A 27979-nucleotide genomic window follows, 5' to 3' on the forward strand; every position below is an offset into this window, starting at 1 on the left:
ACTACCTAAGTTACTCCCACTATGACTAGCCTAATGCAGAGGCTGGGGACTCCCTTCTTTTCGAAAAAACTTATATACCATGAATTAACTCCCAGTAGCTCCCTCGTAAAATCCCAGTAAGCATGTCCCAAAACTAATCTCTCCATGATCCACACAATCGATGCGGCATTAAACCTCCTAATATCTGACGACTAAAACTTCATGTACTCCTACGTATACTTCTCGGTCATTCATGCATGCACACATTTTGCATTGGTCACCTAAGTTTGTGATGCATGCCGAACGCCTGCATCCATCTCTCCCTGACAAGTTGCTATAACTACTGTACGCGTCGCCTGTGATGCACCCCCAAACTCAATCCTTAAACATCACAAGCTTGAGTGTCTATTGATCAATCCACTTTGGCATCGACCATGTCGATGTCGGCGCTTATCTCTGCTCTCCGCGGCGCCGGCCGTCAGAAGCTCTCCACCGGCACCATTGTCACCACCACGCAGGTTACCGGCTCCCACTTGCTCAGAATCGACGGGTGCACACTGAAGACGACGGCCAACGGCACGCTGGTCAAGTCAGGCACCTTCGGCGTCGGCGGCCACAACTGGCGAATCAAGTGCTACCCGAACGGCGACATGGGTTACGACGGCTGGCTCTCCCTCTATGTCGAGCACGCCAGCCATAGCAAGACCGGCGACGCAACAGCTTGTATCTGCATGAGCATACTCGACCACGCCGGGAAGCCATGGCGCACCAAAGGTAACATCGCAGCCGAAGCCAATAAATACTCGAGCTCCAAACACAGCTGGGGCTGGGGAAACTTCGTGGAGACCAAAGACCTGGACAAGGAGAAGCAGTTCAAAGATGACGGCGTGTCCATCCTATGCGACGTCGACGTCCTCGACGTGCACACCACCGACTACCGCGCCGGCCTCACATCGACATCCACGGGTACCGTGGTGCCGCCGAGCGAGCTGCACCAGCAGCTCGCAGATCTCCTGTGGGAGTCCAAGGAGGGAGTGGACGTGGAGATCGAGGTCAGCGGCGAGACCTTCGCGGCGCACAGGTGGATGCTCGCCGCGCGGTCGCCCACCTTCAAGGCGGAGCTCGCGCTGACCACCGCGACGACGAGGCTACGCGTCGACGGCATGGATGCTGCAGTCTTCAAGGCCATGCTTCACTTCATATACACGGACGCGCTGACCAAGGAGGTAGAGCTGGCAACGATGGCGAAGCCGCTGCTCGTGGGGGCGGACAGGTACAAGCTCGAGAGGCTGAAGCTGATCTGCGAGGAGGAGCTGTGCCGCCACATCGGCGTCCATTCGGTGGCCGCCATGCTAGCGCTGGCGGAGCAGCACTGTTGCCGCGTGCTCAAGGAGGCTTGCACGCGGTTCCTCTCCGAGCCCGGTAATCTGAAAGCAGCCATGGCGACGCGTGACTTCGAGCAGCTGAAGACGGGTTGCCACCCTGCTCTCATGGAGCTCGTCATGAAGCAGTATATTGCCGCGACAGAAGCATAGCATAGGGCCCCTGTAGCTCCTTGCAGGATTAGTGCGTTAACTGGGCTCGTATGAGTTCTCGTCGCTAGCAAGATGCATGATTTCCACTTTTCAAGTTTCAACAGACATCCAAGTTCTGAAAAGACTATTATTATGTAGACAAGCTTTAATTCATGAGAGAATTCCTTATTTAACACTAGCTTAAACTTTTATTCCCTATTTATCACTAAAAAGATATTTCTTCCCTATCTAACACAGCCTTTAAATTTTGTTCCCAATATAACACTTTCATCTTTTTTTTATGCGAACAATGTTAAATGACAATTCTACCCTCATACATCTATTCAGTTCTTTTATTTATTCTGCTGTCCAATTTAAGGGTGGAATCCATGGTTAGTGTAACAGAATGGTGTCATATTCCTGAAGATCACACATACGCTAACTCCTTACTGGATGGATTTTTTAAGCTAGCATGCACACAGCACACGTATAAAACAACATGGCCGTGGGGCTTGCTTGATTGACGGCTCGACTAGACGAAACATGCACACGACACACGCGAACAATACGAGGACACGCCGAGTTGATTACAAAAGGACTGTGTCGTGCCTTTGGATTTATTTTTATTTTTTTGGACCGTGTCGTGCCTTGGGATTTTTAATTGCTAGTATTTCTGATTGGGGTCAGGGTTCAGTGTACCTATGTATCAGCTGCCAACACAAGCTAGCCTTTTCAGAGTACCAAACTCTATTGTATACGAAATCAATGCATACACATGTATGCGTACAAGACACGGATAGACGAGTTAGATTTAATTCCAACATCGGTGTTCTTGTGCAAGCGGGTTGTGGGCCGGTTGAAGCCAATGAGAATGACTTTGACCTGACTTAGGTCCTTCTAGTGCCAGGGGTAAATTTGTCATTTAACACCATTAGGTCAAAAAATGTACGGAAGTGTTATATTGGGAACAAAATTTAAAGTTGGTGTTATATAAGGAAGAAATATTTCTTCGATGTTAAATAGGGAAACGAAATTTAAAACAGTGTCAAATAAGGATTCTTTCTTAATTCATGGATTTGAATGTGAGTGAGTGTGCACGGTGATGTCCGTGTCTGTGTTTCCAGAGAAGATAAGCGTTGAGAGGGCACGTCCTGCACGCATGTGCATTAAGGCATATGAACCCACTTTTCAAAAAATGCATTTTAAACACGTTTTAAAATGTCAAAAGAATCAAAAGAAAATTTCACGCAGACATCTTCGGAATATGTGTGCTCGGCACAAAGTTTTGTGAGAAAAATCATTTTTTATTTTGCCTTTGCAAAAAATAAAAATTTCAGTGCTTCTAAATAGTGTTCCACCACACTTTGTTTTGTCTTTTTTGCACAGGTCAAAGAAAAGGTTGTTTTTCCGCAAAACTTTCCGAGTGCACATAGAATACGAAGATGTGTGTGAGAGACTTTTTTTAGAATTTATTGGCATTTAAAAATAAGTTTTCCAAAGTGGGCTCATATGCCCATGAGTTCATGCACTTCTCGATAAGTGTTTGCCTAATCATGTTCATTTTTGCTATTCTGCAGGCAATTGGGTTTCCTTTTTTCTTTTTCTCATTTAAGTTTATTTCAATGGGGAAGAAACAAAACCGAGGCGGGGTAACACGGGCCGGCCGTGGCATCACCAGCGAAGGACCAGCACCGGGTTGCCTAGTTTGGGTCGTCGGCGACACATTTGGCATGGGGAGGTTTATCGGGATGACCTGAATTGGTAACACCACCACGACGGAGGCAAGATCAGGGTGCCTAGCGGTGCAGTGTAGTATCCTCTTGAGCTTCCGTTGGATATATAGGCAAATTAGTTTGTTTTTTTCCCATATAGCATGAATTGGGACAGGTCCTATTCCTCACCTACACGCCAACGAAACGCGTACCACATATCCCTCCCGTGCACGTTTTGGGCCGGCCCAAGCGCATGGAGAGGCACCCCTATTTTTCCATTTCTTTTTGTCTGGGATTTAAAAAATGTTATTGAAAAACAAAAAAAATTGGGATTTAAAAAATGTTCTAAATTTAAAAAAATCCAACCATTAGAAAAAATGTTCAAAATTCCAACAAGAGTTCGCGGTTTCAAAAAATGTTTCTGATTTAAAAAAACATGTCCAAGAAATAAAAAATGTTCGTGGATTCAAAAAATGTTCTTGATTTCAAAGAATGTTTGTGTATTCATAAAATTTTTGGAAATTCAAAACATGTTTGAGATTTCAAAAATGTTCATGATTTCAAAAAAAATTGCAAACTTGAAAAAATTTCACAAAATCAAAATGTAAAAATATAGAAAATGTCAAAGGAAAAATAAAAAACATGACAAAGATAAAAGAAAAACCGGTGGACCCGAAGGAAAAAATCACGATTCAGGGAAGGATTTAGAACCTTCCTAAAATCGGTGGGAAAAACCCCTTAATGGGCCAGACCATACAACATTGCTAGCTACCCGGGGTACGTGTTTGATTGCTATCATCGCACGGGATTCTGGTTTCCCAAAACGAAATCGTTAATCACATATACGATTTTTTCGTAGAGCTGTTGGGAACAGCGGAAGCAAAAGGATTAAGTCTAAGGAAAGACTTATGGGGACCGACTGAGCAAGTTTCCCAACAGGAAAATGACGCCCTTATGGTGTCCTTTACGCCGCAAGAGATTGATTTAGCGCTAGCTGGAATGAAGAACGACACGGCCCCAGGCCCGGATGGCTGGCCGGTGGAGTTTTTCAAAAGGTTTTGGCCGCTTCTTAGAGGCCTTTTCCAAGCTATTATTAACGGCTTTGCCCTGGGTACGGTAGATCTCGCGCGGCTCAATTATGGGGCGATTTGTCTAATCCCTAAGGTCAAAGGGGCGGACTCCATCAAGTTGTTCCGCCCGATCACGCTCATTAACGTCCCTTTCAAGCTTTGCGCTAAATCTTACGCCTCTAGGTTAGCGTCGGTTGCTCAACGAGTAATTCATATGAGCCAAACTGCTTTTCTTAAAGGTAGAAACATTCTAGAAGTGCATATTGTTCTCACAGAGATTATCCACGAACTTAAACGAATGAGAGGACATGGTATTATCCTCAAGCTAGACTTCGAAAAAGCGTACGACCGCGTAAACTGGGAGTTTGTGCGTGAGGTCCTCCTCAAAAAGGGTTTTGAGGCAGGGTTTGTCCATCGGATCATGCATTTGATCCCGAGTGGCAACACCTCGGTTATTGTTAACGGTGAAATGGGGAAGTTTTTCCGTAACAGGAAAGGATTAAGACAAGGCAATCCCATCTCCCCACTCATCTTTAATTTTGTGGCTGATGCATTGGCAGCTTTGCTGACCAAGGCCAGGGAGGCCGGTCACATCAAGGGGCTCGTCCCACACCTCATCCCAGGTGGTGTGTCACACCTACAATACGCCAACGACACCTTGCTATTGTTTGAGCCAGACGACCATAGTGTTGCCTCGGTCAAGCTTATTCTTCTTGCCTTTGAGATCCTTTCTGGACTCAAAATAAACTTTCACAAAAGTGAGGTCATAACCATGGGGATGGACGACCAGCAAAGCGCACGAGTCGCAAACTTACTTAATTGTAAGCTAGGGAGCTTTCCAATTAAGTACCTAGGGCTTCCTGTTTCTCACCGCAAGCTCTCCATTTTAGAGTGGGAGCCTCTTTATGGGAAAGTGGCCAATAGGGTTAGCCCGTGGAGAGGGCGTTTTATGTCCTCGGCGGCGAGGCTCATATTAACTAACTCGAGCCTCTCTTCCCTTCCCCTATTCACCATGGGGATGTTCTTACTAGCTGACGGAGTGCACGCTAAGTTAGACACACCTAGATCCCGTTTCTTCTGGGAAGGAACTGGTAACAAACGGAAATACCACTTAGTTAAGTGGGCGGCTGTTTGTAGGCCAAAAAAATTCGGAGGTCTGGGCATCCTTAACTCCAAACTAATGAATGTTGCCCTCCTTTCCAAATGGTGGTGGCGGATGGCCCAAAACGAGACGGGTCTCTGGGCGCAACTGCTAAAAGCTAAGTACTTCCCGAATGGCACTCCATTCACGGCCTCGGCCAAGGGCTCCGCGTTCTGGAAAGGGATCCAAGCGGTACGCCCCGCTTTTGCTATTGGGGCAAAATTTCAGATCAACAATGGCCTTTCCACTCGGTTTTGGCTCGATCACTGGCTGGGCGCCTCCCCCCTTTGGCAAAGCCACCCCAACCTATACCGGATTGCTACTGACACTAACATCTCAGTAGGGGATGTGCTCCGCGTTGACCCCCCGGCGATTCACTTTATGCGGGCCCTCTCCACCGACGAGCGTGTATCTTGGGAGGGCCTGTTACAGCTTATAGGCTCCAACCGCTTAGGAACGGGTGTTGATTCGGTTGAGTGGAGCTTGACTGCTTCCACGAAATTCTTGGTTAAGTCCCTATATAACAAGCTAACCAAAGGTACATCGTTTGACATAACTAGGGGGCTATGGAAGGCCGGACTGCCCTTGAAGATTAAAATCTTCATGTGGCAAATGTTTAGGAACCGGCTGCCCACCTCGGATAACGTGGCAAAACGCAACGGTCCGGCTGATGGCACTTGCACTGTATGCGGCCTTGGCGAAGATGCAAACCACATCTTTTTTAAATGCCACCTGGCCAGGTTCGTATGGAGCGCAGTAAGGGAAGCTTTCTATACGAACTGGAATCCAGCCTCGGGGAACGATCTGATCTCCATACTCAAAACTACGAAAGGGACTAGTAGTAGAATTGCATGGCGTTGCGTAGGGGCGTTGCTCTGGGCGATGTGGACAACACGCAACAAAATTACGATTGAGAAAAAATTCCCTAGCCACCCCGCGGATGTGATCTTCAAATGTCATCTTTTTTTACAGACGTGGACTCCGCTGGAGAAGAAGCGCGATGCTGAGCGTATGTCGGAGGCCATGACGCGCATCAAGAATATCCAGGTGTTGGCAAGACAAGCTCCGCCGAGCAGCTGAAACTTTTGGAGATTTCGTGGGAGTCTTTGTTAGATATGATTTCGCGTTGGATGCTTTGTTTGGATGTAATATTGTCGTTGCGTTGAACCTTAGCAGCGTTTTGGACGACGGTCGTGGACCGAACGTTTAAGTTTCATCTGTCTTAAATTGTATTCCGTTGAACCTGATGCCTGAGGGCTTTATTAATTTAAAGCCGGATGCTTCTAGCGTCTTCGTTCTAAAAAAATGGTGGATCCGCCATGAACTCGGTCGAAGCTCCTATATGGTGTACCCCGAATTCTCAAGAAATGTTCATGTTTTCAAATATTGTTTGCACTTTACATAAAAATGTTATCAAAAGGTTTAAAAATGTTCAATTTTAAGAAAAGAATGTTCGCGCATTTCAGAAGAAATGTTTGTGTTTTCCAGAAATTTGAAAACATTTTAAAAATGTTTTTGAAATTTCAAAAAAAACTTAATTTTAAAAAATGAGTCAAAAAATCACATGACAAACACAAAACAGTTACCCCTAAAAAAGAGTTAAAAACTGAACGGGAAAAAAATTCTGGCGCTCACTAGCTCGCCCCAGTCGCTAAGTGCTGAGAGTGGTTAATGGTCGAGCACTCGAACGAACTCTGGCAGGTCGCTCTCGACCAATCCATGATTCAATCCGTTGCTCGAGGGATGATCGAAACAACGAGATCATTTTGATGGCAAGGATGAGTGGACAATGGAGGATAGCTGAAGCTGCTCGTCCCTGAAGACCATGACACTCTGAATGTTCTAGATGATCTAAAGATTATGCGGTGACGAGAAAGCCTCGGGCGCACATCAAAGCCAAGAGCCAGAAGGGGTTAGGGGGATGGACGCAACCCACGCACATATTGATTTTTCTCTTATTGCAGGTTACTCGCCTTTCATCCATTCTTTTTAAAGGGTACTACCAAAAGAATTGGGCCTAACTTGTATTGTTCTGCGCTGTGTATTTTGATACGCGCAAGCCGGGTGTGAATTTTTGATGATTTTGTATTGCCTAGATACGACTTAATCAATCAATATAACTCCATTTTAATATATAACCAAAAGAGTTTTTCTCGTGAACGAGGCATTAGCAAACCCAGGGGTGTAACCTTACAAAAATAAAATAAAAAGGAAATAGAATACGAACCAGCAGAAGTTAGGCCAACCAAAGGTTGACAATGACTAGCTGGAGCCTAGAGAGCACCGCTAAACGCTAATGGCCATTGCAGCAATCAAAAGAGCCAACCATGAGAAAGTTCACGCACGATTAAGTAAAACTAATGGCCATTCGTGTCCTGTAAAGAATAGACAAAGGTACGTCGTCATCGAGCATGGCACGGTCCGGTGATGGTTTGCATCAGCCATGATGTAATTAACCCTAATTATTGCCTTAATCTAAACATAAATTTCTAGCCCATATCGTGACCTTTCAACTAATGATGTTCGAGTTAGGTCAGACGGACGGAGGACACCATGAAAACGAAAAGGCACCCGTGAGTGATCGCAATATTAATTTTTTTATCATCGACGACGAAAGACGTAGCCAAGCGCTCAATCACATGGGTGCTAGTAGATGAGGGAGTACCAGAAGTAGCCAGGGTGTATCCATCAAGAATTAGTAGAGTATGAGGGTAACTTGGACATTAAGGAATCTGCCATCATCTTTAATGATATTCTTCTAGTTCGATATGTCCTTCAACCTACAGTTCTGTGATATACATGTCCCTAAAAATGTGGCATCCCGAAAGTGTGTCTACTACGGAGTTGCTAGAGCAAAATAGCATGCATGTTTGAATTAGGTGTATTTATTGTGCGCTCTTCAATATTTAGCTCAGACTTAAGCTAAACACCGAGGAGTACATAAAAAACATGCCCCATCTAAGCAAGCCCAGGAGTTTCTCGAATTCTATGGAACATGCTCCGCTCGTGGGCGGGGACAATGTTAGGCCATCTAACAGTGTTGAGTTTTTTTTTCTTTTGAACTAGGTAATTGCCCGTGCGTTGCACCGGGGTCTAAGCATTCTAGAGGTGCATTATCAATCCATGAAAATATATCTTTTACGATTCTCATCCATATTAAGCAACATTATGGACTAACATTGTTTATTGACCTTGCAGCCTGATCAACAATGGCTCCTCTTCATTGCAGTCTAAACGTGTTGCTGCAACTGGGCTTTACTTTTTACCGCATTTCATTTTTCAGAACCTAAAATGGACACAGAACATCAGTCCAAATGTATGGAAGCGGATAGTAGTACCTATTTTTTTGAACACCATTGTCCCTATTTTTAACAGTTTCATCCCCTGCTACTGCAACATTTATAAATTCATTCTTGAAATACTAAAAGCTAAGAGACTGACCAAGCGAAAATCCCTTCAACACAAGAGCCTGTAACAAATATTAAAAAGTAATTTAGATGGTTACCTCATAGAAGTCACTTCGATATAACTTCAGGAGATAACTTTGTACAATTTTGGCCTACACAGAAGAGAAAAAGCTCATGTAACCAAGTATCACGAACAAAATGATTCCTATTTCCCTCAGTTCCTAATGTAAACAGATATAAATTCATCGAGATTTAAGAGAATGATAACCCTTGAATGTATGTACATATCGGTTTTTGGCGAGTTTGAAGGCCGACTCACATTTACCTATACATCTGAAAAATAGAAAGTGAGTTTCATTTCCGTTTATACGACAACACTTGCAGAAAAGGAACAACCAGAAGAGAAAACACACAAACAAACTTGAAAAAGCACATGCAGGCAATAAACCCATCGAAGGTAACCATATTAGTGCTAGTGCATAATAATTTGCTCCTGATTCCTGAATGAAGAAATTGCAATAATTCTATTCCCCTGAAGTTAACCACAGTAATTTTATCACTCAGTTAAGTACTTGATCAAGGACCACATGACATGTGCATGCATGCACGAGGCCGATGGACTGGCTAATTGCACTTGCAGTCAAGATGACATGTATGTGTGAGTGCACCGCGCTTGCTGTATGCATGAACCCTTCTCATCTGATGATCTCTCCCTATCTAACAGCCATGCACGAAAAGCTAATTTTGCCATGCGGAGGGCGGGAGCAACAGTTTACCTGCGTACAGAAGGTGGTGGTAGTACGAGCCAAAATTTTGAAGACTATAATCAGTGAGGGAAGTTGGAGGAGCGACGCCGTCATGCTGAGGTAGGAGCGCTGGTCAGGGAGTACACCTCGGTTCCAACCCCGTCCACCTCGAGCGGCCTGATCCGGTGTAGCTGCTGGTCTGATGGCATAAGAGGGGCGGAGAACTCTGACGTCCACGCCGCCGTTGCCGAGGGCAGCTGCTTCCTCCGCAGCACGCGCCTGGCACAGATCCCCTCGAGCCCGCCGCAGGGGAGCGCAGTGGCCGACGCCTTGGCGAAAGTGTTACCAGCCGCCGCCGCCGCTCTGGAGGCATGGAAACCCTTACGGGCATGCGACTGGGGCAGCAGATGATGACTTGAGGAGCGGGCCGGGTTGTGGATTTTCTTTCTTGACAGACCAAATGCGGTTTTTTGATTGAGGAAAAAACAAGGGAAAAGAAAACCAGGTGGAACGATGTGGGGAGCGAGAGTCGGACGAAAAGGGTTAACGTAAGAAGGGAGAGGGAACCTTATGTTTCTTTTAGATAGTAGAGAGTAGAGATTCATAATAGTGTTGAGTTGATTTGAAACAAAACACACCAGATTTAGAATCGGTAGGGATTTTGCTTCAAGGTAAAGGGTATGGATATGAGTAGCGGCAGATGTTGCCAAGATGATGGATTCAGGCATATTATTGTTCTACTTTGTAAAGTCCTCGAAAATAATCAATAAAATGTCCGCATGCATCTCTCAGATGCAGAGGCCGGAGGTTATCCTCCTTTTCTAAAAAAAAAACTAAACAATAAATGTTCTTGGAAAAACATGACTTGTTTTTCTGCCCACCCTTTTTCTAAACCCTAGTCATTTGAGTGGGTTGCGAGACAATGCGGTAGAGTTGTTGGTTACGGGAGAGAGAGAAAGCCGATAGACAAGGTGAAAGGCATTTCTTAGGTAGAAGAGACAGTGTGGACAAAAACGTTGAAAAGACGGCTTATACCGACAAGAAAGCAGTGAACAAAAGCAAAGATGAAAATTTGATGAGTACGTCGTGTGATTGAAACTTAATGAAATTCCAGTCACATGTACCCTTCGACCAAACATTTTTTATGATACTGTACACTGGTCAAGAAATCTACCGGCAACGTCGGATGACAAACTGCATGTAAAAACTGTAATGTAATTTGGTTGCATTGCATTGGCTGGAGCATGTAATGTAATGTAATTTGGTTTGATTAGAGCATGCACTTCTACAATGCTAAAAACTGTAATGTAATTCCACATGTCACAATAAAATATCCTTCCAAATGTAATTTGGTTTGTTTTAGCTCCATGATTTCTATGGTTTCGGCACTCTCTCGGTCTCTTTCGTGCGTACACCATGGATAAAATCGTGCGAGATTTGGAAAAGAGAAAAGGTGCAAATCTGCGAAAGACATGAAAAGTGAGCAACAGAGAGCCCTGAAGTGGAAAGTAAAAAACCGGAAATGACGACAGGTCAATAGGGTCGTCGAGAGAAGATATGATAAGATACGGCGGTACAGCTTCGCATGTGGGTTTCGGTGCTGTGAGCTGTTTCTGTTGGCACTGAGCAGCAGCCTGTCGTCCAATAGTACATGCAGCCCAGTCATCTGTCGGTGGACGCGGCACCAACTTGTACGCACCGTCATCGTCTACTTTCCCTCGGGACCGAACTGTTCAAGCATGCTTTTTTCTTTCCTTATTACTCCCTTTTCCCTTCCTTAAATATTTGTCTTTTTAGAAATTTCTAGTTACGTTGTAGTGTTAGAGACATTCATATCTAGACAAATGTAACACAAGAATTTTGAGACAGAGGAAGTATAATAATTGATACTCCTTCTCCAATTTAAAAAAAGATGATGTTCAGATACATTCCCTACAATGATTATTTTGAGGAGGGGCGATGTTTAGATATTGGTAGTACGGTCTTTGAAATGTACTACCTTTGATCACTCATTCATACTCCGAAGACAAAATTGTAATGTATCATGCTTACTAGTATCGTGTTACTCCCTCTATTCATAAATACAAGACGTTTGAGAGACTTGACACAGTCTATGTATCAACAGATAAATTATAGTATTGTAGAAATATTTTTGAGAAGTTAAGAATATCATTTTCATGCATCGAGTAGGAATATTTAAGGCAACATCAGTAGTCAAAGTTTAACATAACGCATAAAAAAAATGTAATTTTGTATGAACTGAAGGGTTGTTCACGCTTACCTAGTATAGACATAAATTTAGAACAAGGAGTATCAAATCGTGAGATTTTTCCGAAACAACGGCAAGCATTTACTATTAATTTCTTCATTTCAAGTACATATTTTTATATTTGAGCACAAGAGTAAAATATATGTTTTGCTAAATAAACAAAGTAATGAACCGAGCGCACTGAGACAGTTAGGTTCCGTGTGGTTGACTCAGTACAACCGAATTGAAGTCCTGGACTTTGTATGATTGAGCATTTTCATGGATTTATTCCAAAAATTGTGATGTTCGTTCAAGGGAAGACGTTGTTTCCGTTAGCTTCGAAACATATATGATGGCTTCATCGATCCTAAGATTTGACGGCTCGATCTGTCATAAGTGCTCGTATCGGTAAGGTGTGCATGCATACATTCATATAGGTGAAGGTGAGGATACATGCATGTATGTAAGTATGTGCATTTGTACAATATTTCTCAACAACGGTAAAATAGAGTAAATTTTATGTGAGACATGTTGAGATGTCATATTGCTCCTCAGTTATTTTCTTGTCTGACTCATTGACCCAAAAAATATACTCCCTCCATTTCATAATGTAACGCGTATAGATTTTTTGAAAGGTCAAACTTTGCAAGTTTCGACCAAGCTTATAAAGAAAAATTATTTATATCTACAACATCAAATATATAAAATATGCAACTATGTCTTATGATGAGTCTAATGATATATGGTTGGCATTCTAGATGTAAATATTTTTCTCCATAAACTTGGTCAAAGTTGATGAGGTTTGACTTTTCAAAGAAAATTATATGCACTACATTATGGAATGGAGGGAGTATTAAATATTCGGTTTAGCTCTTCAAAGGAATGCATGTAAGCCAAATATAGGTCAATTAGTTCTTTTTGAAGGAAAGTGAGTTCTTTTTTCTCTTAGGCACCATGGAGCACAAAATTTTCTAAAATTGAAAAATCAACCTTTTAAGTTCATAAAAAAACTGAAAATAAATACACGGGTATTTATAGATGTATACAAGATGTGTGTAAATTTTCATCAGGAAATACGCTTTGGAGTGCACTCTACAAAAAAAATCATATACTTTTATAGTGAATCGTATGTGTTTTAGAAATATGTGATATTTTATTTTTGTATAGCTCGTATATAAATGTATTTCTCCATGAAAATTTGAAGACAAGGCAAATACCTCCATGTCTATGTGTGTATTTTTTGCATTTTTTAAAGACCTAAAAATTGCTTTTCTATTTTTTAAAATTAAGGGCTCCATGGATCTTGATCTCCATTAGCTATTTTCGTGTTTACGTTGATAAAAGGTAAAATAGGAGCAGACACGACGAATAAAGTTACAGAATTTAAAATAACAAATATTTAAAAAAATCTAATTGAAACCAAATAGATTGTTACTAAAGAGACAGTTCAGAAGACCCTGACCGGGGAGTAAAAAAAATTACATACTTTTTACATCCTAGTTGTGACATTGTGACGGTATTTATGAGTTAAAAATCTTAGCTAACTTTACCCCTTATTGTAACATTGTGAAAGTCAATTAAAAAAACATTATGGAAGATTTTATCCTAAGGTTTTTTCTTCGACATATCGAAAAGCTAGATCCACTTTGGTAGGATGACATAACAAATCGATCGGCAAACATGTCGAGGCGTACTAGTGGTCAATTTTATCGAAGCATGCAAGCATGCAAAATTATGTCAATTTTATCTCAAATCTATGAAACTTTGTAATGCCATCCAAACACTCCCCACCCCTTGCGGTTATAGCTGGCCAAATGGGCCGTTTTTTTTCGGGCCGGCCCGTGAGCACGCCGGCACGGCCCGCCTTGGGCCAGGCACGACACGGGCTAAACGGCTCGGGCCCGGCACGCGGCACGCCCTGGGCCTGGAGGCTGGGCACGCGGGCCGGCACGGCACGACCCAATTACGTTTTTATTTTTTTATACATCTATAGATGGCCCAAGATGTAAAAATAGGCTAAAAACGCTCAGTGCGTCAAATAACAGGCTAAAAATATGTAGCCCACCGTGCTAAACGGGCCAACGTGCCGGCCCGTTTACTAACTGGGTCGTGCCTGGGCCTGGGGGTGCAGCACGCGGGCCGGCACGGCACGTCCCGTATAGTAATCGTGCCCTGGCGGGTCGTGCCGGGCCAGGCACGATTACGATGGGCCGGGCCGGGCCGTTTGGCCAGGTATGCTTGTGGTGGTGGTGGTTTGCCCCTGGCACGGTGTCACCGCTTCATTCCCGCGTTTCTAGGAGGTCTATGAGGTGCGACGTGAGACCGTCAATGCCAGTCGCGATGGATCTTCGCGGCAGATTGGGGCACCCTTGATCTAGATAACGACGGTCGACAACGAATCACTTCCTCCCATGATCTGGCTGGCTGGTGGTCCAGCGACTGTTTGGAAGTTGGTAGGCAGCTTTTGCTGCGATGCGACATCAACAATGGTGGCGCAAAGCAGAGACGTGGTGGATTGCAGATGGTGTGGCTACCGCTTGCACTTTTTTTGGCCACTTTTTTTTGGCGTCGTTAACCCCCCCATCGCAATGGCTCTAGAGCGCGTGTGGATGAGGTGTCGAGACTCCCATGAAAACATTTGACTCTTTGCATAATGCGGCGATATGTGTTCGCATGCATGCCTTTTTGTCGCATGGTGATGCCCACGACAAGGTTATGCATGCGAGCGGCTGTCTCCGGGCATGTATTGCCATGGGATAATTCAGATTTCCTATAATCATGATGTGTGGGTATGCCCCACCATGCCACAACACCTTCTTCAACAAAGTGGTGAGGACAACACACATGGTGATTTCGATTTGGTGGTGCACTTTGAATATTGGGTTTCGAGTTTCAGGGTGAAAACTCTAGATCCGACCTTCATTGGTTGCACATGCAATGGAGTCATTGGTTACACGTGCAATGATATCATTGGTTGCACATGGCATTGCAAATGTCTAGTGTAATTGTTATCATTTTTAACATACTATATTTTCTAAAAAGGTGCACCTAGCGCTCTTGCGCAATTTCAGATACAATCCCAGCAAATACGATAATGAGTTATGGGTCTGTTCAGCCACCGCATCATCCCGAGACATGGATCCGCCATTCGGCCTTGCTATTTTCTTAAGTTACAGTACATTTTTATGGGCATTCATCCTGCCAGTCAGAAAATAATAAAAAAAGATAAAAACCATCAGAACTAATAAACGGTAAAATGTGACTCTCTTTGCCGACAAGGTAAAATGTTGTCACAAGATCACAAGAGGAGACCAAGCCAACACTCCCAAAATTTACCGTTAAAAATCACAGAAAGAGAACGACATCAATTATTAAGAAAAAAGAATCGGCCAGTAAAACTGTAAACAAAACATGCGCTTTAACACCGGTGCACGCTTACGTGCGCTTCGATCGATTTAGTATTGCACGCGTGATTTGGGGTGCACGAATGTTCGATGGAGGGGTAAAGAAGAAAAAGGCAACCGTCTCCGGCTCCGGCTCCGGCCCGTTCCTTGTGGGTGCACCTCGTTCGCACGATGCGACGTCGTGACCACGAAGTGGGCTACGCATGCTTCGCCTTAAAACATAATTAACCAATTTAAAAAAAATCAATTGACCAATTGTTAACAACTAGTACAATGGAGTGCTTTACCACGAGGGAAGCTTCCAAACCAGCCCTGGCGGCAAGGGCACGCACGTGGACCGGCGGCACAAGAAAAAGGCAGATAGTTTCGAGGACGTTCTTTTTTCTTCTTCTCCTTTTGCTCTTAGACCGGGTCTAGCCTAGCTTCAAGAGATAAACTCCAAGAGACAAGACTAGGAAAGAGGTGGGCATCTAGAGCTGGAATATGCTCCAGGAAAAGAAGGGCCCTGTCAACCTCAGCCAATCCGGATACACATTGGTGCTGATTCTTTTCACTCATTAACTTTTTTCACGTATGGAAATTATTTACACAATATATAAATTTATAATGCATTCCTCGCGATTTACTGACATATTTTTCATGCATATGAACTACAGTAAACAGCTATTACGCCTCTGGAAATAAAGCTCGTTCCAAATTTTTCTATGTGTAGTAAAGTGATTATTATTCTTTGACGAAGTAGGTGCGTTGGTCAATGATTCACGATCTAACCTCTGTTTTCACAACCAAAACAGCTGCTCTGCGTTTGCTCTCTGCCGGTTTTGAGGCGATTTTATTATATGCGTGACATCAACCGGTCGACCGACGCTGCACGCTTCTCGGCCTTGGTCTTGGTTGGACGTCTTCCCCTGCCATGGAGGATATGGATTGCATTTGAAACATGTAATCCGTGGGCAAATTTGGCACTACCTTTTTTTTGGTTTTTTGGTTTTTTTTGGTTAATAGTAGTGGGAATTAGTTGTCGATTAGATATTTGCAAAGTTTGGGAGGACTTTAATGGCCAGCAACAGCTGGGGGCATGTGCGTGAAGGCGTGAAGGGGTCCACGGGTCACAGCTTTTTTGGCCGCGTCCATCGTTTCGGTTTGGTCAATCAATGGGCTGCTTCCCTCACGTGTCGCTTTTGCGTTCCCCCCCTCGTTAAATACCCGATTTCTTAGATTGTTTCCGAAGATTGGGTGCAAATGCATCAATGCCTTTTACAACGATTTGTTGGTTCACAATTGGTTTTGATTTTCCTTACGTTTGTTTCTCTAGAATGAGCTTATTGAATGCATCTTTTCTCTAAAGTTTACGTAAAATGGAATATATCTTTCAAATTTTGTAATGGATGCAAAGAGTTTGCCACACCACATGTACAGCCATATAGAAATTGTCCTGGGCTCTATATACAAGCTTCTGAAATCGCATTCTCTCCGCGGATTCGAGCAAACTTATTTACATTTTTTACAAAGCTTATTCACCAGCCTTTGGTTGATTAGTTGAGAATATCCTATGCTGCATCTGAAATGACCCATCTATTGCCTAGACGCCGGGCCAACAAAAAGTTGTAAACATCATTTTTTTTATCATTTACCACTCTGCATTAACCGATGTCTGCGTGGTAGGATTTCGGCGCAACTAGATGGAGATATATCAAATATCCTACTTTCCTGAGCGTGGAATTGCAAAAGTGCAATAAATATCTTAAAAGTTAAAAAATAGCCCATGACAGGTTGTCCTCCAGAAAATGCCGCCCACCTTCCCATTTCCGAAAATACCCAGAATGCCCTCCACTCCACCTATAAATAGACCCTCTCCCAGCGCTTAGAAACCTTCCCCATCGTCTCTACCTGCTTATGCATTAGAGCCCCCGGAGTTGCCTTCGATTCGCAGCTAAGTCCTGCTTTCTCCCTTCCCCTTCTTATTTCAGTCCCTGTAGTTTGGTTTTCCTTAAGAGTCTACTCCCTGTTCCGTTGCAAATAAGCCCCTGAGCTCTGTCCTATTCTAGCCTCAACTCCTTGGTCTCGGGAGGAGTTCGTCGCAGATCCGATCTAGAGAGCCTCCCCGCACCACCCATGTTTACCTTCCCCTTCCTCTGACGGCCGCCGTCCCCCGATGAAGCTGCGCGTCCGCTGCCGCTCCCACTCCTTCTCCGTCGCCTTCCTCTACTGGTTCTACGACTTCTCATGAACTCCTCGCCCCCCGACAACGCCGCATCCATCCAGCCTCTAGTTGATTAGATCCAGCCTCGTTTCTTCCACTTTCTTGCCTTCTTCCTCCCCATCATCAAAGAAAAGAGATCTCTTTTCTGGTTCTTGGATCAAGAACCCGACCGACCATGTCGTCGCCGTCGCGCCGGAGCTCCAGCCCCGAGAGCAACATCGACGGCGGCAGCGGCAGCGGCTCCGCCGGTGACGAGCGCAAGCGCAAGAGGATGCTGTCCAACAGGGAGTCGGCGAGGCGGTCCCGCGCGCGCAAGCAGCAGCGGATGGAGGAGCTCATCGCCGAGGCCAGCCGCCTCCAGGCCGAGAACAAGCGCGTGGAGGCCCAGATCGGCGCCTACACGACCGAGCTGACCAAGGTGGACGGCGAGAACGCCGTGCTCCGCGCGCGCCACGGCGAGCTCGCCGGCCGGCTGCAGGCGCTCGGCGGCGTCCTGGAGATCTTCCAGGTGGCCGGCGCGCCCGTGGACATCCCGGAGATCCCTGACCCGCTGCTCCGCCCATGGCAGTCCCCGTTCGCGCCCCAGCTGGCCACCGCCGGCGGCATGCCTGACGCGTTCCAGTTCTGAGCCAAGACAAGTCATGCCACGGCGACATTGCGCCACCGTGGATAAGGTTGATGATTACTGCTGCTGCTGCTGAAGAATGCTAGTACTACTAGTTTGTTTGCTTCATGTTTAATTATGGTAATCCTAGACCATCATTAGTACTTATTTTGTGATTGTAATCTTCCTATTCTCCTAGCCAGTGGATATGGATAAGAACAATGTCATTGATGTGTGGCGGAGCACAAATGGATTGTGCCTATCTTTGGGTTGATTTGTAATAACATCTTGACATGGAACCAATATATGTTTGCAGTTATTTAGCTATGTGTTACTTTGGCAAGCGTTTGATTGAATTTTATGAAATGACCCAGGTTGATTGTTGAGTGCTGATTATGTTACGTTTGTAAGTATGATATACCCCTTTTGCCAAAAGTAGATTACCCAGAGATTGTATCTGAAAGTATCAATGCACTCCTTTGTACCTGATATATGTGCTTTGAACCTGTGATGAGCGGAGAATTGCTATAAGGCCATAGTGGAGACGCCATGCTCTAGCATTTGCTGCTGTACGGATACTTTTGATGAAAAAATTGCGAGCGTCCACTGATCTTTTCTTGGAAATTTGCGTTGATTGTGATTAGCTTCTGTTTAGAACACGCAGTTTTCATTCATAAAAAATTAGTATTAGATTGGTCCATTAAGGCGTCAAGCTTCTAGTTTGCTTCTTAACAAAGTGAGTCGATCATTGGTTTTAACTCGTTAAACTTAATGAGCTTACCTAACAAGCTACCGAATTGCACGACCAACTTTTTAAGCCCCTAATACAACACAACACACTTGTTAGGCTCCTAATACAGCACAATGCATATTTTCTTATCTTAAATGACAACGTTTAATGGCATCTCGGGCTTTCTATTCCATCGAATCGACTCATTCCAGACTAATAACTAGGAGGACATCTCCTCCCATGTCACTATCTCCCTTGATAAAATCATAGCCGCACCACTGTCCTGTAGGCCCTTATACCTTGCACCCAAAGCAAAAGGGGTAACCCGTACTAACAAGAGCTCATGAACTTTAAACAAACATAGTTGGGCATGGTTTCGCTCATTAAGCATATCGAGCTTAACAAGCCGAGCAACTAGTTAATCCACCCCTAGGTGGATGTACATGCCTTGCGTGTCTGAAGTGGTGGCACGATGGTGAAGGAGGTTGCGCCGTGTGGAATATGGCTCTCTTGGTTCCTCACTAGTCATGGAGCTAGTGATTTTTGGATTTGATTGATTGAATCTTTACACTAGATTACTCATTCCTTCAATGACCCTTTGCTCTTGTTGGTGATGGTGGAATATTGTATAGATCGTGTATGAGGGTTTCTTCTTCCTCGGTGGTTTTTTTGGCGTCATTTATGATCTTGGTTTTTGACACAATTGATGCTTCTCTGTCTTTTCGTGTGTTGAAGCCAAATGGTACATATATGATTTGATCTCCCCAGCCAACCTAAATTCGGATTTTGCAGCCGATGGTGGAGTGGTGGAGCGCATCGAATTCCGTTCTATTGAGTGTTGACAGTGTAGAAAAGAAGACTTTCCGTAGTGTGTCGGGCTTGTCATTCAGTTGTAAATTGGTATTACCCTAAAAAATGTTGTAATTTGATGTCTTGTAATGTGGATCCGCAAGACAATTGCTTTTTTAGGGGGAAAATGGCACCTTAATTTCCTTTTATTTCATTTTAGGAGTATCCTACTTCGATTTTTTAGCGGAATTTCTACTTTCTTATGGACATGCCAATTAAGGCTTTTTTTGGGGGTAGAATTCAACCAGTGCCGCAAGAGACACGAGCGAGGTGGCCCATGAATTAGTAGGTTTGGTTCATTGTTGGTCGACGAAATCCCATTACAGCTTAACTTGTGTAACTGTTGTTTGAAGGTTGAAGCCATGATGCCTTCTCTGAAGAAAAATATCCTTACTTTCCTATGGGCTCTAAACTGGGTACTTCTACTGTTCAGGCCGAATTTCAGCTGGGCCAAACCCAAATTTAGTTCCGGCTAATGAATGACAAGAACTGTAGCAACAATAATGGAGGTTTTCCTTAAAAAAAACAATAATGGAGGTAAAGCAAATAACGACATCTTCGGTCTTAAAAATCAGCTGGTATATATCCTGAGCCGCCACAGGAACCCAATCTCTTTGTTTTTTTGTCAATAGCTGTAGCAAAATTTGCCACAGCAAAGACAGTGACATACGATTTATGTATATACTTTCAAAGATGGGAAAAAAATAAACTGATACTTATTCACATTGCCTTTGATTCCTCCATATCCAGTGTGATTTCACTGGCAATCCCGGGGGATACAGACAATCTGATTACAGGTCACCCTGCAGTAGTAGTTTCAGAAAAGTTTTCCCTTGCAGCGCCCATGTACTACATACGTACACAATGATTGAGAAAATGATCATGGGGCTATTCATCGTTTGATGTACCCCTTCCTTGCTAGTCACACAACCACCGTGTGCAGAAGAGCTTCATGCCCGCGGGAAATGAGCAACTATCTCATGCTGTCCGTGCCGAAGCAGAGTGTCGTGTCGTAAGAGGACCCCCCTCCTCCTCCGGTAACGCCTTCCATGAGCGCGAATCGCATGTCCTCCGACGGCTTCCAATGCCGCTTCCTCTGGTTGACGAACCAGTTGTTGATCTGCCTCGGGTCGAGGCCAGTCATGGCGGCGAGCCTCACCTTATCATCTTCCTGCGAACATCACGGTATCTATCCATGAATGATGATCGTCGATCAAGGTTTGATGCAGCAGGGGTGGGAGATGTCATTGCCGGAAGAAAAGGCGCGAGGCGAGGCATGTACCGTCGGGTAAGGCCAGCGGTAGTGTGTGTTCCACCAGTCCACGAGAGCAAGCCGAGCATCCTTGGGGAGCTTCCCTTTCTTCCTCTTCTTCAGGAACTCGGTCCGGAGGTGGCTGAGGCAGCCGCTGTACTTGTTGAGCAGCATCTCCCTGAGCTCGCGGTCGGCCAACCGGGAGCTCTGCTCTTGCATGCCGGCGTCGGATGCACCGGTGTCCCCTGAGCATGGCTCGTCCTCCGATGACTCCACCATTTCATCTTGCATCATGGAGACACCCCAAATCAGACATGCATTTAGACAAAATGATGTGTGGCATCAGTATCAGGTTGCATGGCAGTAATACAGTGCACAGACAGAACTAGAACAGGACAACATCGATAAGCAGACAAGTGCAGATAATCACTTGGTTGCACAGAAACTACACGCACAGAAGCACATTCAGAACCCAAAGGTGCTGCTGGATACTTAACAAACAACAATATGGGAATCTGCATGCAGAAAATCTTCTGGAAAATGTCTCAAGAAAAGACGATCGAAGGAGCTTCAGAACTGGAAGTTTCTCCATAAGAATGTGCTATGCAGTGTATCTAGAAATATACTTCTAAAAGAGCACTGAAATGAATGAAACTTGATTATCGATTGGTTAATAAATCTGTAGTAGCAAGTATTAGTCTGAAAACCCAGTCAGTCTAAGAAAATGGGATGAAAATCAGGCCACTTTTATCTATCAACCCTACATGAATGAACAATGGTTCACAGCTAGAGCCAAACTGATTAGTTCAGCTTGTGCTTCGGGAAACAGAGACTATATAAGCATTCTTTCGGCATGACTGACGTTTTGTGGAGCTATTCCTACAGCTGCTGTCTCAGTAGGAAACACTTTCTGTACTACAATCAAGTCTATGTAGGCAAATAGCTCTTTTATATTGTGAGTGAGCTTCATTAGTACAAGTCGTAACTTCTGAAGCTTAAGTTCAGGAAAAAGTAACCTTTTTTCGAACCAACTGAGGCATCAGAAAAAACAACTTCAACCTATCTAATTTATGGATGCAACTATGGTTACGATTGGAATTTGTAGTGCCTGTTTGGTCATCAGTTGAGACTTCAAGAATTTGCAAAGCCAAAAAGATAAGAGGCATTTTGTGTATTATCTAGGCTTATTTGATTTTTAACATCTCGACCTTAAGAAGCGGTTTACGAAAGAGAGAGAGCTCAGTGTCCAATTAGAAGCACTCGGAACTACAGCTTTGTTTAATTTGACACATAGCTGCTGGGCTCATACAAACCACATCGGGGTTGGTTGATGTTAATGAACTTGAGGTTGACGCTCTAGGGTGTAATAATAAAAAATAATAAAAAATCTAGCGGCGACATAAAAATGGAGCAGATGAGCCCAGGAGCAGAATTGGGTTTCCGTTTTGGCTCTGGGGAGCATATGCTCCTGGATGTACAGTAAATTCAAAACAGCTAGTAAATAAAATTTAAAAATTCTGATTTTCTTATAGATGTTCATGTTAGTGTAGCAAGCCTGCTTCAGAATTTTCATGCGAAACAGGTTAGCAATGCTTCGTCAGTGAAAAAATAATTAAATGTAACATTTGGTGTTTGACTTCTTTTTGCATGGGTCAAAATGGTTAAGCTTTCCCCCTATAAAAGTTTTCAGATGTTTTTGACATTTGGAAAAAAACATTTTTAGCGCCGGGGAGCATGTGCTCCCAGGAGCCGAATTGAATTACGTAGGTGACAATACCCATATGGCTATCTGAGATTCCAACACTTAAATTTTTTAGCTGCAAAAAAAGAGAGAAAGAATCCAATTCTCATAAGCACATTGGCAGGTCATGTAATAAAAAAGAATATTTGGATGTAAATAATCTAGCTAGACAATATTACTGTGCACCTGCTTCATTTTAGCATTTGAGTTGTGCATATTTCAAAGTTCTAACAATAGGACATCTTCATTGAAGTACCTGCCGGACTAACCAGCGGCCTATTTTTTTGAGAAACAGAGTACAGACATAGATGTCCACATACACACACACACACACGCATACTCACCCCAATGAACACACACACCCTACCCCTATGAGCACCTCTGTTGAAATTGAAGTACTCCCTCTGTAAAGGAATATAAGAGCGCTTAGATCAATCTAAACGTCTAAATGCTCTTATATTTCTTTACAGAGGGAGTACTATCATAAAAAACTGTGTACTATGCGGTGCAATGTGACATTTTGAAATGATGACATGCTTAGCAGATCATTCTAACATTGTTTCTCACACCAGAATTGATGGAGGGGACACATTGAGTAGACACTAAAAGATGACCAGCTCAATTAGCAAAGTCAAAATATATGGGGGCTGAAACCATAATTAGAATCACACGTTGGGTGCACAAATTAGGCACAACCCGGCATTCTTGAATAAAATCAGAATAGACACACTAATGGCTTTCTTGAATCCAAGCAAACTATGCATACTGCTATGCATTCTTCAGGACTATCGTGTGAGCACTTACCATACTAGTTTGAACTATTGTGAACATAGTCAGCTATTTAGTCATAGCTCATACATGTGACCTACCTAGACCAAACAAACAAAGATAAATATAGTATTTCTACTTAAGCATTGTCACACCAGTTTCATATGGCATCATTAACTCAGTCTTATCATAAGCTTCAACCAAGTCATTGTGTGTTCCTTTATATCTATATATTAACTAGGTAGATAGGCTACACATCACGAAGCACAACTTGTATGGACTATGGAGTTAGTGATTTAACATGCACGCAGACTAACTTGCCACAGTTTTTGTTAAAACTGGTAAATTTGATAGAAAACTAGGAAATTTCACTATATACATGATGATCATGTTTCATGCTCCTTTGTAGTACCCAGCAGTGGCAGAGCTTAGTGCGGGCCAGAGTGGGCCATGCTCCCCCAGGAAAAGTATTTCCTTATATTAACACCTCATATCTAAAACTATTTGGGGTCAAATTTGACATAATACAACAGATTACCTCCCCAACTCCGCTTAAGGTTCATTTAGACACCTGTCAAATCCCGTTGAAGCTCCGCCACTGGTACCCAGTACATTTCTACTTGGGTGCCAAATATATTAGAAGGTGGAAAAAACAAAACCGCAACTGTTTTGGCCACAAGAACAATTGTTTGATATGTGGTATATATAAGACCAATAACATGTTTAATATGTCCCAGCCATCATGATGACAAAATTTCCTTCTAACTTTATTGAACATCTGAAGTTCCAAAAACCTTGTGTGTTTTCACTACTCCAGACTCACATATTCATGATGGAAAGATGAGTAATTCATACAAACCCCTTTTCTTTTTCCCAAGAATGCAAATCAAGGCCACACTTTTGAGGACGTATATTTCGCATAACTATGATATCTGTGACATAACAAGTGCACAAAACCATACTTTTAAGTATGGATTTGACATAACTTGCACCTTCTTAGATATAGCTTTGCCAGCTTGTTAGCATTTATATTCTGTAGAAAACAACTTTCCACATAATACAATGCTAACAAGCTGACATTAAGCATTGGATAGCTAGTGGGCCTAGTTTTTCAACACCACCACAAATGCTAAAACCTTGGCTTTCTAATATGCTATGTAAAATGTGTTTTTTTACAAATTGTTTTGCTAAAATATGTATTTTTATGAGAAATCTCTGGAAATATTGATAGATTTGTAGATGTAGAATGGCTTAAGAAACAATTGCTCCAGGCTAAAACAACACCATAGCCTTGTTAATTGTTAACCACTTAAGTTCGTAAACAAGAAATTAAGATAAAATCCTACGATTGAAACTGCAATTACAAGATACATCTCCTACTTAGGGCATCTCCAACTCAGTCCATCAACACGCCCCTAAATATCCAGACCGCGCTGTCCGAACACTTTGTGCCATCCAGCGTCGTGCAGCAAATGTCTGCAGACCGGTCCGCACATCTGAATTCCCGCAAATCGGAAGCAAAGCTGGGGATGGTTTGCGGATGTCTGGACAGCCGCCACGTCAGACTCGGACACCACCCACACAAAAACCCAACTCGGAGCCCCGCTTTTCTCAATCCGTCCCTCCGCCCTTGTTGTGTATTTGCGTAGTCCGAGACCGACGTTGCCGCTGTACCACCTACTCCGCCGCCCAGACCTTGTCGGACCTCCGTCGCTCCAGCCAGGCTCCCTTCCATCCTTGGTCTGGCCGCCGCCCAGGTACCCTCCGCCCCTGCACATTTCTTTCCATGGCGGACATCGTGCCTGGCAAGTGTTCGGCCAAATGCCATAGCCAAATTTATGGATGTTTTTGTTGTTTACTTTGAAGCAAACACGATGGATTCGGCCATGGAGTATTTCTATCGAACTTCCAAAGCATAATTTGGTGACGTTTCAGGAATTTATCCAAATGCATCAACAAATTCGGCATCGAGCAACTCATGAGCAGTTTCAAAATTATCTAGTTGAGCATTTGTTGACTATTCGAGGGGAGGAGTCAAAAATATATCCGAATAAGTTGAATACAATTTTGAATTATTTTATTGAAAGACTTCATGTTTGAATTGATATATTTATATTTGAATTGTTGTTGCATCAGAATATTTGCACAGCATAATTATGGACAAAGGATGCTATTTATCTTTAATTATTTTATGTGCTCTGAATATAGGGAAAAAAAGACCAAGGGCGGACATTTGGTGTATAGGGTTGGATGGCCTCCCCCTATACGTTGTCCACGGAGGCGTCTCGACGTGTCCTTGAACATTTGGGGTGTTCATCTTTTGATGGACGGCGTTGGAGATGCCCCTAGTAATTTGTAAGTCTATAACGCGCGTCTGAAAAAAATCTTCAGCCCATTATCTTCAAATGAGATTTCGTTAAAAAATAATCCCCGAGGCTGTCAAAACAGAAACAAACAAGCGTGTGTCTAGCTCTCAAGTAGATGAGAAATAAATATGTTTCATCTAACTTCTATACCGTTGGATTTTACCCGGAGATTTGTAGGTTTTTTCTTTTCTTTTGATTAATCAAGTAGTGTAGGAGTTAGATGAAACTTTGTTAATTTTCATCTCTATGTCAAACAAAAACGAACAAACAATACTATATTTACTTACCAGAAGTAATTCAACCAAGCTATCATATCAAGCACTGACGAAACAAAATAAAGTTCCGTGAATGATCAACAAGAAGATTCACACTTGCCCCCACAGCAACAATAAAAAAAAGCTTCGCCATTGGGAACCAGTGATTAACCAGCATGCAAGAGCAAGATTCTTTCTTTCCCAGCCTAGCTCTCTCTCAAGTTCCATCACCAGCCCAGCCTGCAAAGTCTACAAGTAGTAGGGTAGCAGCTACTCCTAGTACCTCACTAGCCTCTAGAGAGAGAGAGAGAGAGTGAAAAGGATCTGGAGAGAGATATGGAGAGAGAAGCATGCATAGGTAGGCTGAGCTACAAGGACGATGGAACCTTGGACAAAACCCTACACGATGTCCCGTCGTCTGACACGCCTGCGCCCCATTGGCATGGACACGATTTAACCTATCAAGAACACTCATCAAAGCCACATTCACACACAAAGCATCAAACACTTTCACACAATCGAATCCAAGGCTGCAGAGGACTGCGGCTAGCCGGAGAAAATCAAGGCGCGAGATGCAATGCATGTATGCATAATATGCATGCGGATTTTATACCGGAGTGCGGCGAGGTGGCGGTGGCTCCGCCGCCGCAGAGCTTCGTGAACTGCGAGCGGATGGTGGTGAGGAAGGAAGCGGCTTCGTCCAACGGCCGGGACAGCTCCACCTTGTACCGCGACAGCAGCCGGCAGTACGCCTCCTGCATCGTCATCTCCACATGTAATAACCAGCAAGAGCTAGCGCGCGAGGATAAGGGGAGTTAGCTGCCGTGAACTTGTTGTACCTACCATGAACTCGTCGAGCTCGGGGTCGAGGCCGATCTCCCCGGCGGCGGCGGCGGCGCCTCCGCCACGCCTCTCTGGCCGGCCGACCTCCTCGAGCAGCGAGGCTACCTCCGGCGTTGCTCCCACCTGACAAATCAAGAATCAACGTGGCAATTAATTCTTGGACGATGAGTGAGTGAGTGAACTAGCTAGCTCGAGCTACTTATGGACTACTACTACAGCATGCAAAATGGATTTGGACACGGACGGACCTTGCGGCATTCGATGTAGGCGGAGAGGAGGGAGGGGTAGCGGCGGTGCCCGGCGATCTGCGTCTTCATCAGCTCCGTCAGATCCGCCGGTGGCGGAGGAGGGGGAGGAGAGCTGGCATCACCGGCGACCCCTGACACCTCGCTGCAGGCCGCGTCGCCCTCGCCTCGGCGCGAGATCCCCGGGTGGATGCTGTACAGATCCTCCATCGATCTCCTTCTCCCCCAGGGTGGATGCTGTACTGATGCTTTTTGTCAGTTGGAGAATTTCAATCGACTACGGCGCCACGTAGTAGAGCGCGACGCTTGCGTGTGCGATACAGTCATACTCGTACAACAGATGTTGTGCTACTTCATGCATATGCATGGTCGTGATCTTGGACACGCGCGGCCGATCGTTTGGTAGCCCGCGTATACTTCAGCCCGTGGCGAATCTTGGAAAAGAAAAATGAAGGGGTGCTCAAAGTGAACTGTGTGTAGAAAATGTTAAAAACTCTCAATTCTTTAGTCCAAATAAGGTTAAAAAAACTGATATGAATACTAGTAATTTCTCTTTTCCAATTTTTGGAGGGGGCCTTGAGCCTGTCGGAGCCCCCCCGCTAGATTCGTCACTGATTTTAGCCAGGCTCGCACGGGAAGAAAATAACCCGTCTGGTTACCCGCATTCACTGTTGGGCTTGTATAGCACGAATATTAAAGCACACGAACATTAAAGCATCTCTGGCCTGCATGAAGAGAAACACTCAAATCGGTCGTTTTTTGAAGCTAGACCCGAGCGGTGCAACCCTAAACACGTGGGTGTGGGCGGTTACATGCGTGGATGCGGTCCTGAGAAGTCGCGTTGTTTCCCGACACGTCGTCATAAATTACCCTCACCTTCCTTCCTCACCGCTCTCTTCCCTC

The 27979-nt window shown here is 44.1% G+C and overlaps 3 protein-coding genes and 1 long non-coding RNA gene across 4 annotated transcripts; 2 read left to right on the top strand and 2 right to left on the bottom strand.

Annotated features, from left to right (window-relative positions):
* Positions 1-57: 57 nt before the first annotated feature.
* Positions 58-1668, top strand: LOC125555888 (BTB/POZ and MATH domain-containing protein 1-like). The gene has a single exon (XM_048718723.1). It carries the CDS (start codon positions 414-416, stop codon positions 1512-1514), a length of 1101 nt encoding a protein of 366 aa, XP_048574680.1. The 5' UTR covers positions 58-413; the 3' UTR covers positions 1515-1668.
* Positions 1669-8519: 6851 nt separating this feature from the next.
* LOC125555988 lies at positions 8520-10156 on the bottom strand. The gene is made up of 4 exons (XR_007304976.1): positions 9600-10156; positions 9108-9156; positions 8922-8975; positions 8520-8702 (listed from the first exon to the last, which is right to left on the bottom strand). It is a non-coding gene; the product is annotated as an uncharacterized LOC125555988 (long non-coding RNA).
* Positions 10157-17079: 6923 nt separating this feature from the next.
* On the top strand, positions 17080-18355 carry LOC125546826 (ocs element-binding factor 1-like). The gene has a single exon (XM_048710946.1). It carries the CDS (start codon positions 17600-17602, stop codon positions 18050-18052), a length of 453 nt encoding a protein of 150 aa, XP_048566903.1. The 5' UTR covers positions 17080-17599; the 3' UTR covers positions 18053-18355.
* Positions 18356-20147: 1792 nt separating this feature from the next.
* On the bottom strand, positions 20148-27426 carry LOC125546818 (homeobox protein knotted-1-like 10). The gene is made up of 5 exons (XM_048710942.1): positions 27080-27426; positions 26832-26954; positions 26602-26743; positions 20890-21143; positions 20148-20778 (listed from the first exon to the last, which is right to left on the bottom strand). The coding sequence occupies exons 1-5, from the start codon at positions 27284-27286 to the stop codon at positions 20581-20583; spliced, it is 924 nt and encodes a 307-aa protein (XP_048566899.1). The 5' UTR covers positions 27287-27426; the 3' UTR covers positions 20148-20580.
* Positions 27427-27979: the final 553 nt, after the last annotated feature.

This window comes from Triticum urartu, chromosome 1 (assembly GCF_003073215.2).
Source record: "Triticum urartu cultivar G1812 chromosome 1, Tu2.1, whole genome shotgun sequence".
Classification (NCBI taxonomy): Eukaryota; Viridiplantae; Streptophyta; class Magnoliopsida; order Poales; family Poaceae; genus Triticum; species Triticum urartu.

Coding starts and splice junctions, on each gene's coding strand:
- LOC125546818 (XM_048710942.1), bottom strand. CDS start 27,286: ATGGAGGATCTGTACAGCATCCACCCGGGGATCTCGCGCCGAGGCGAG. Junction 26,955..27,079: donor CCTACATCGAATGCCGCAAG/GTCCGTCCGTGT, acceptor TTGATTTGTCAG/GTGGGAGCAACGCCGGAGGT. Junction 21,144..26,601: donor CGCCACCTCGCCGCACTCCG/GTATAAAATCCG, acceptor CCATGATGCAAG/ATGAAATGGTGGAGTCATCG.
- LOC125555888 (XM_048718723.1), top strand. CDS start 414: ATGTCGATGTCGGCGCTTATCTCTGCTCTCCGCGGCGCCGGCCGTCAG.
- LOC125546826 (XM_048710946.1), top strand. CDS start 17,600: ATGTCGTCGCCGTCGCGCCGGAGCTCCAGCCCCGAGAGCAACATCGAC.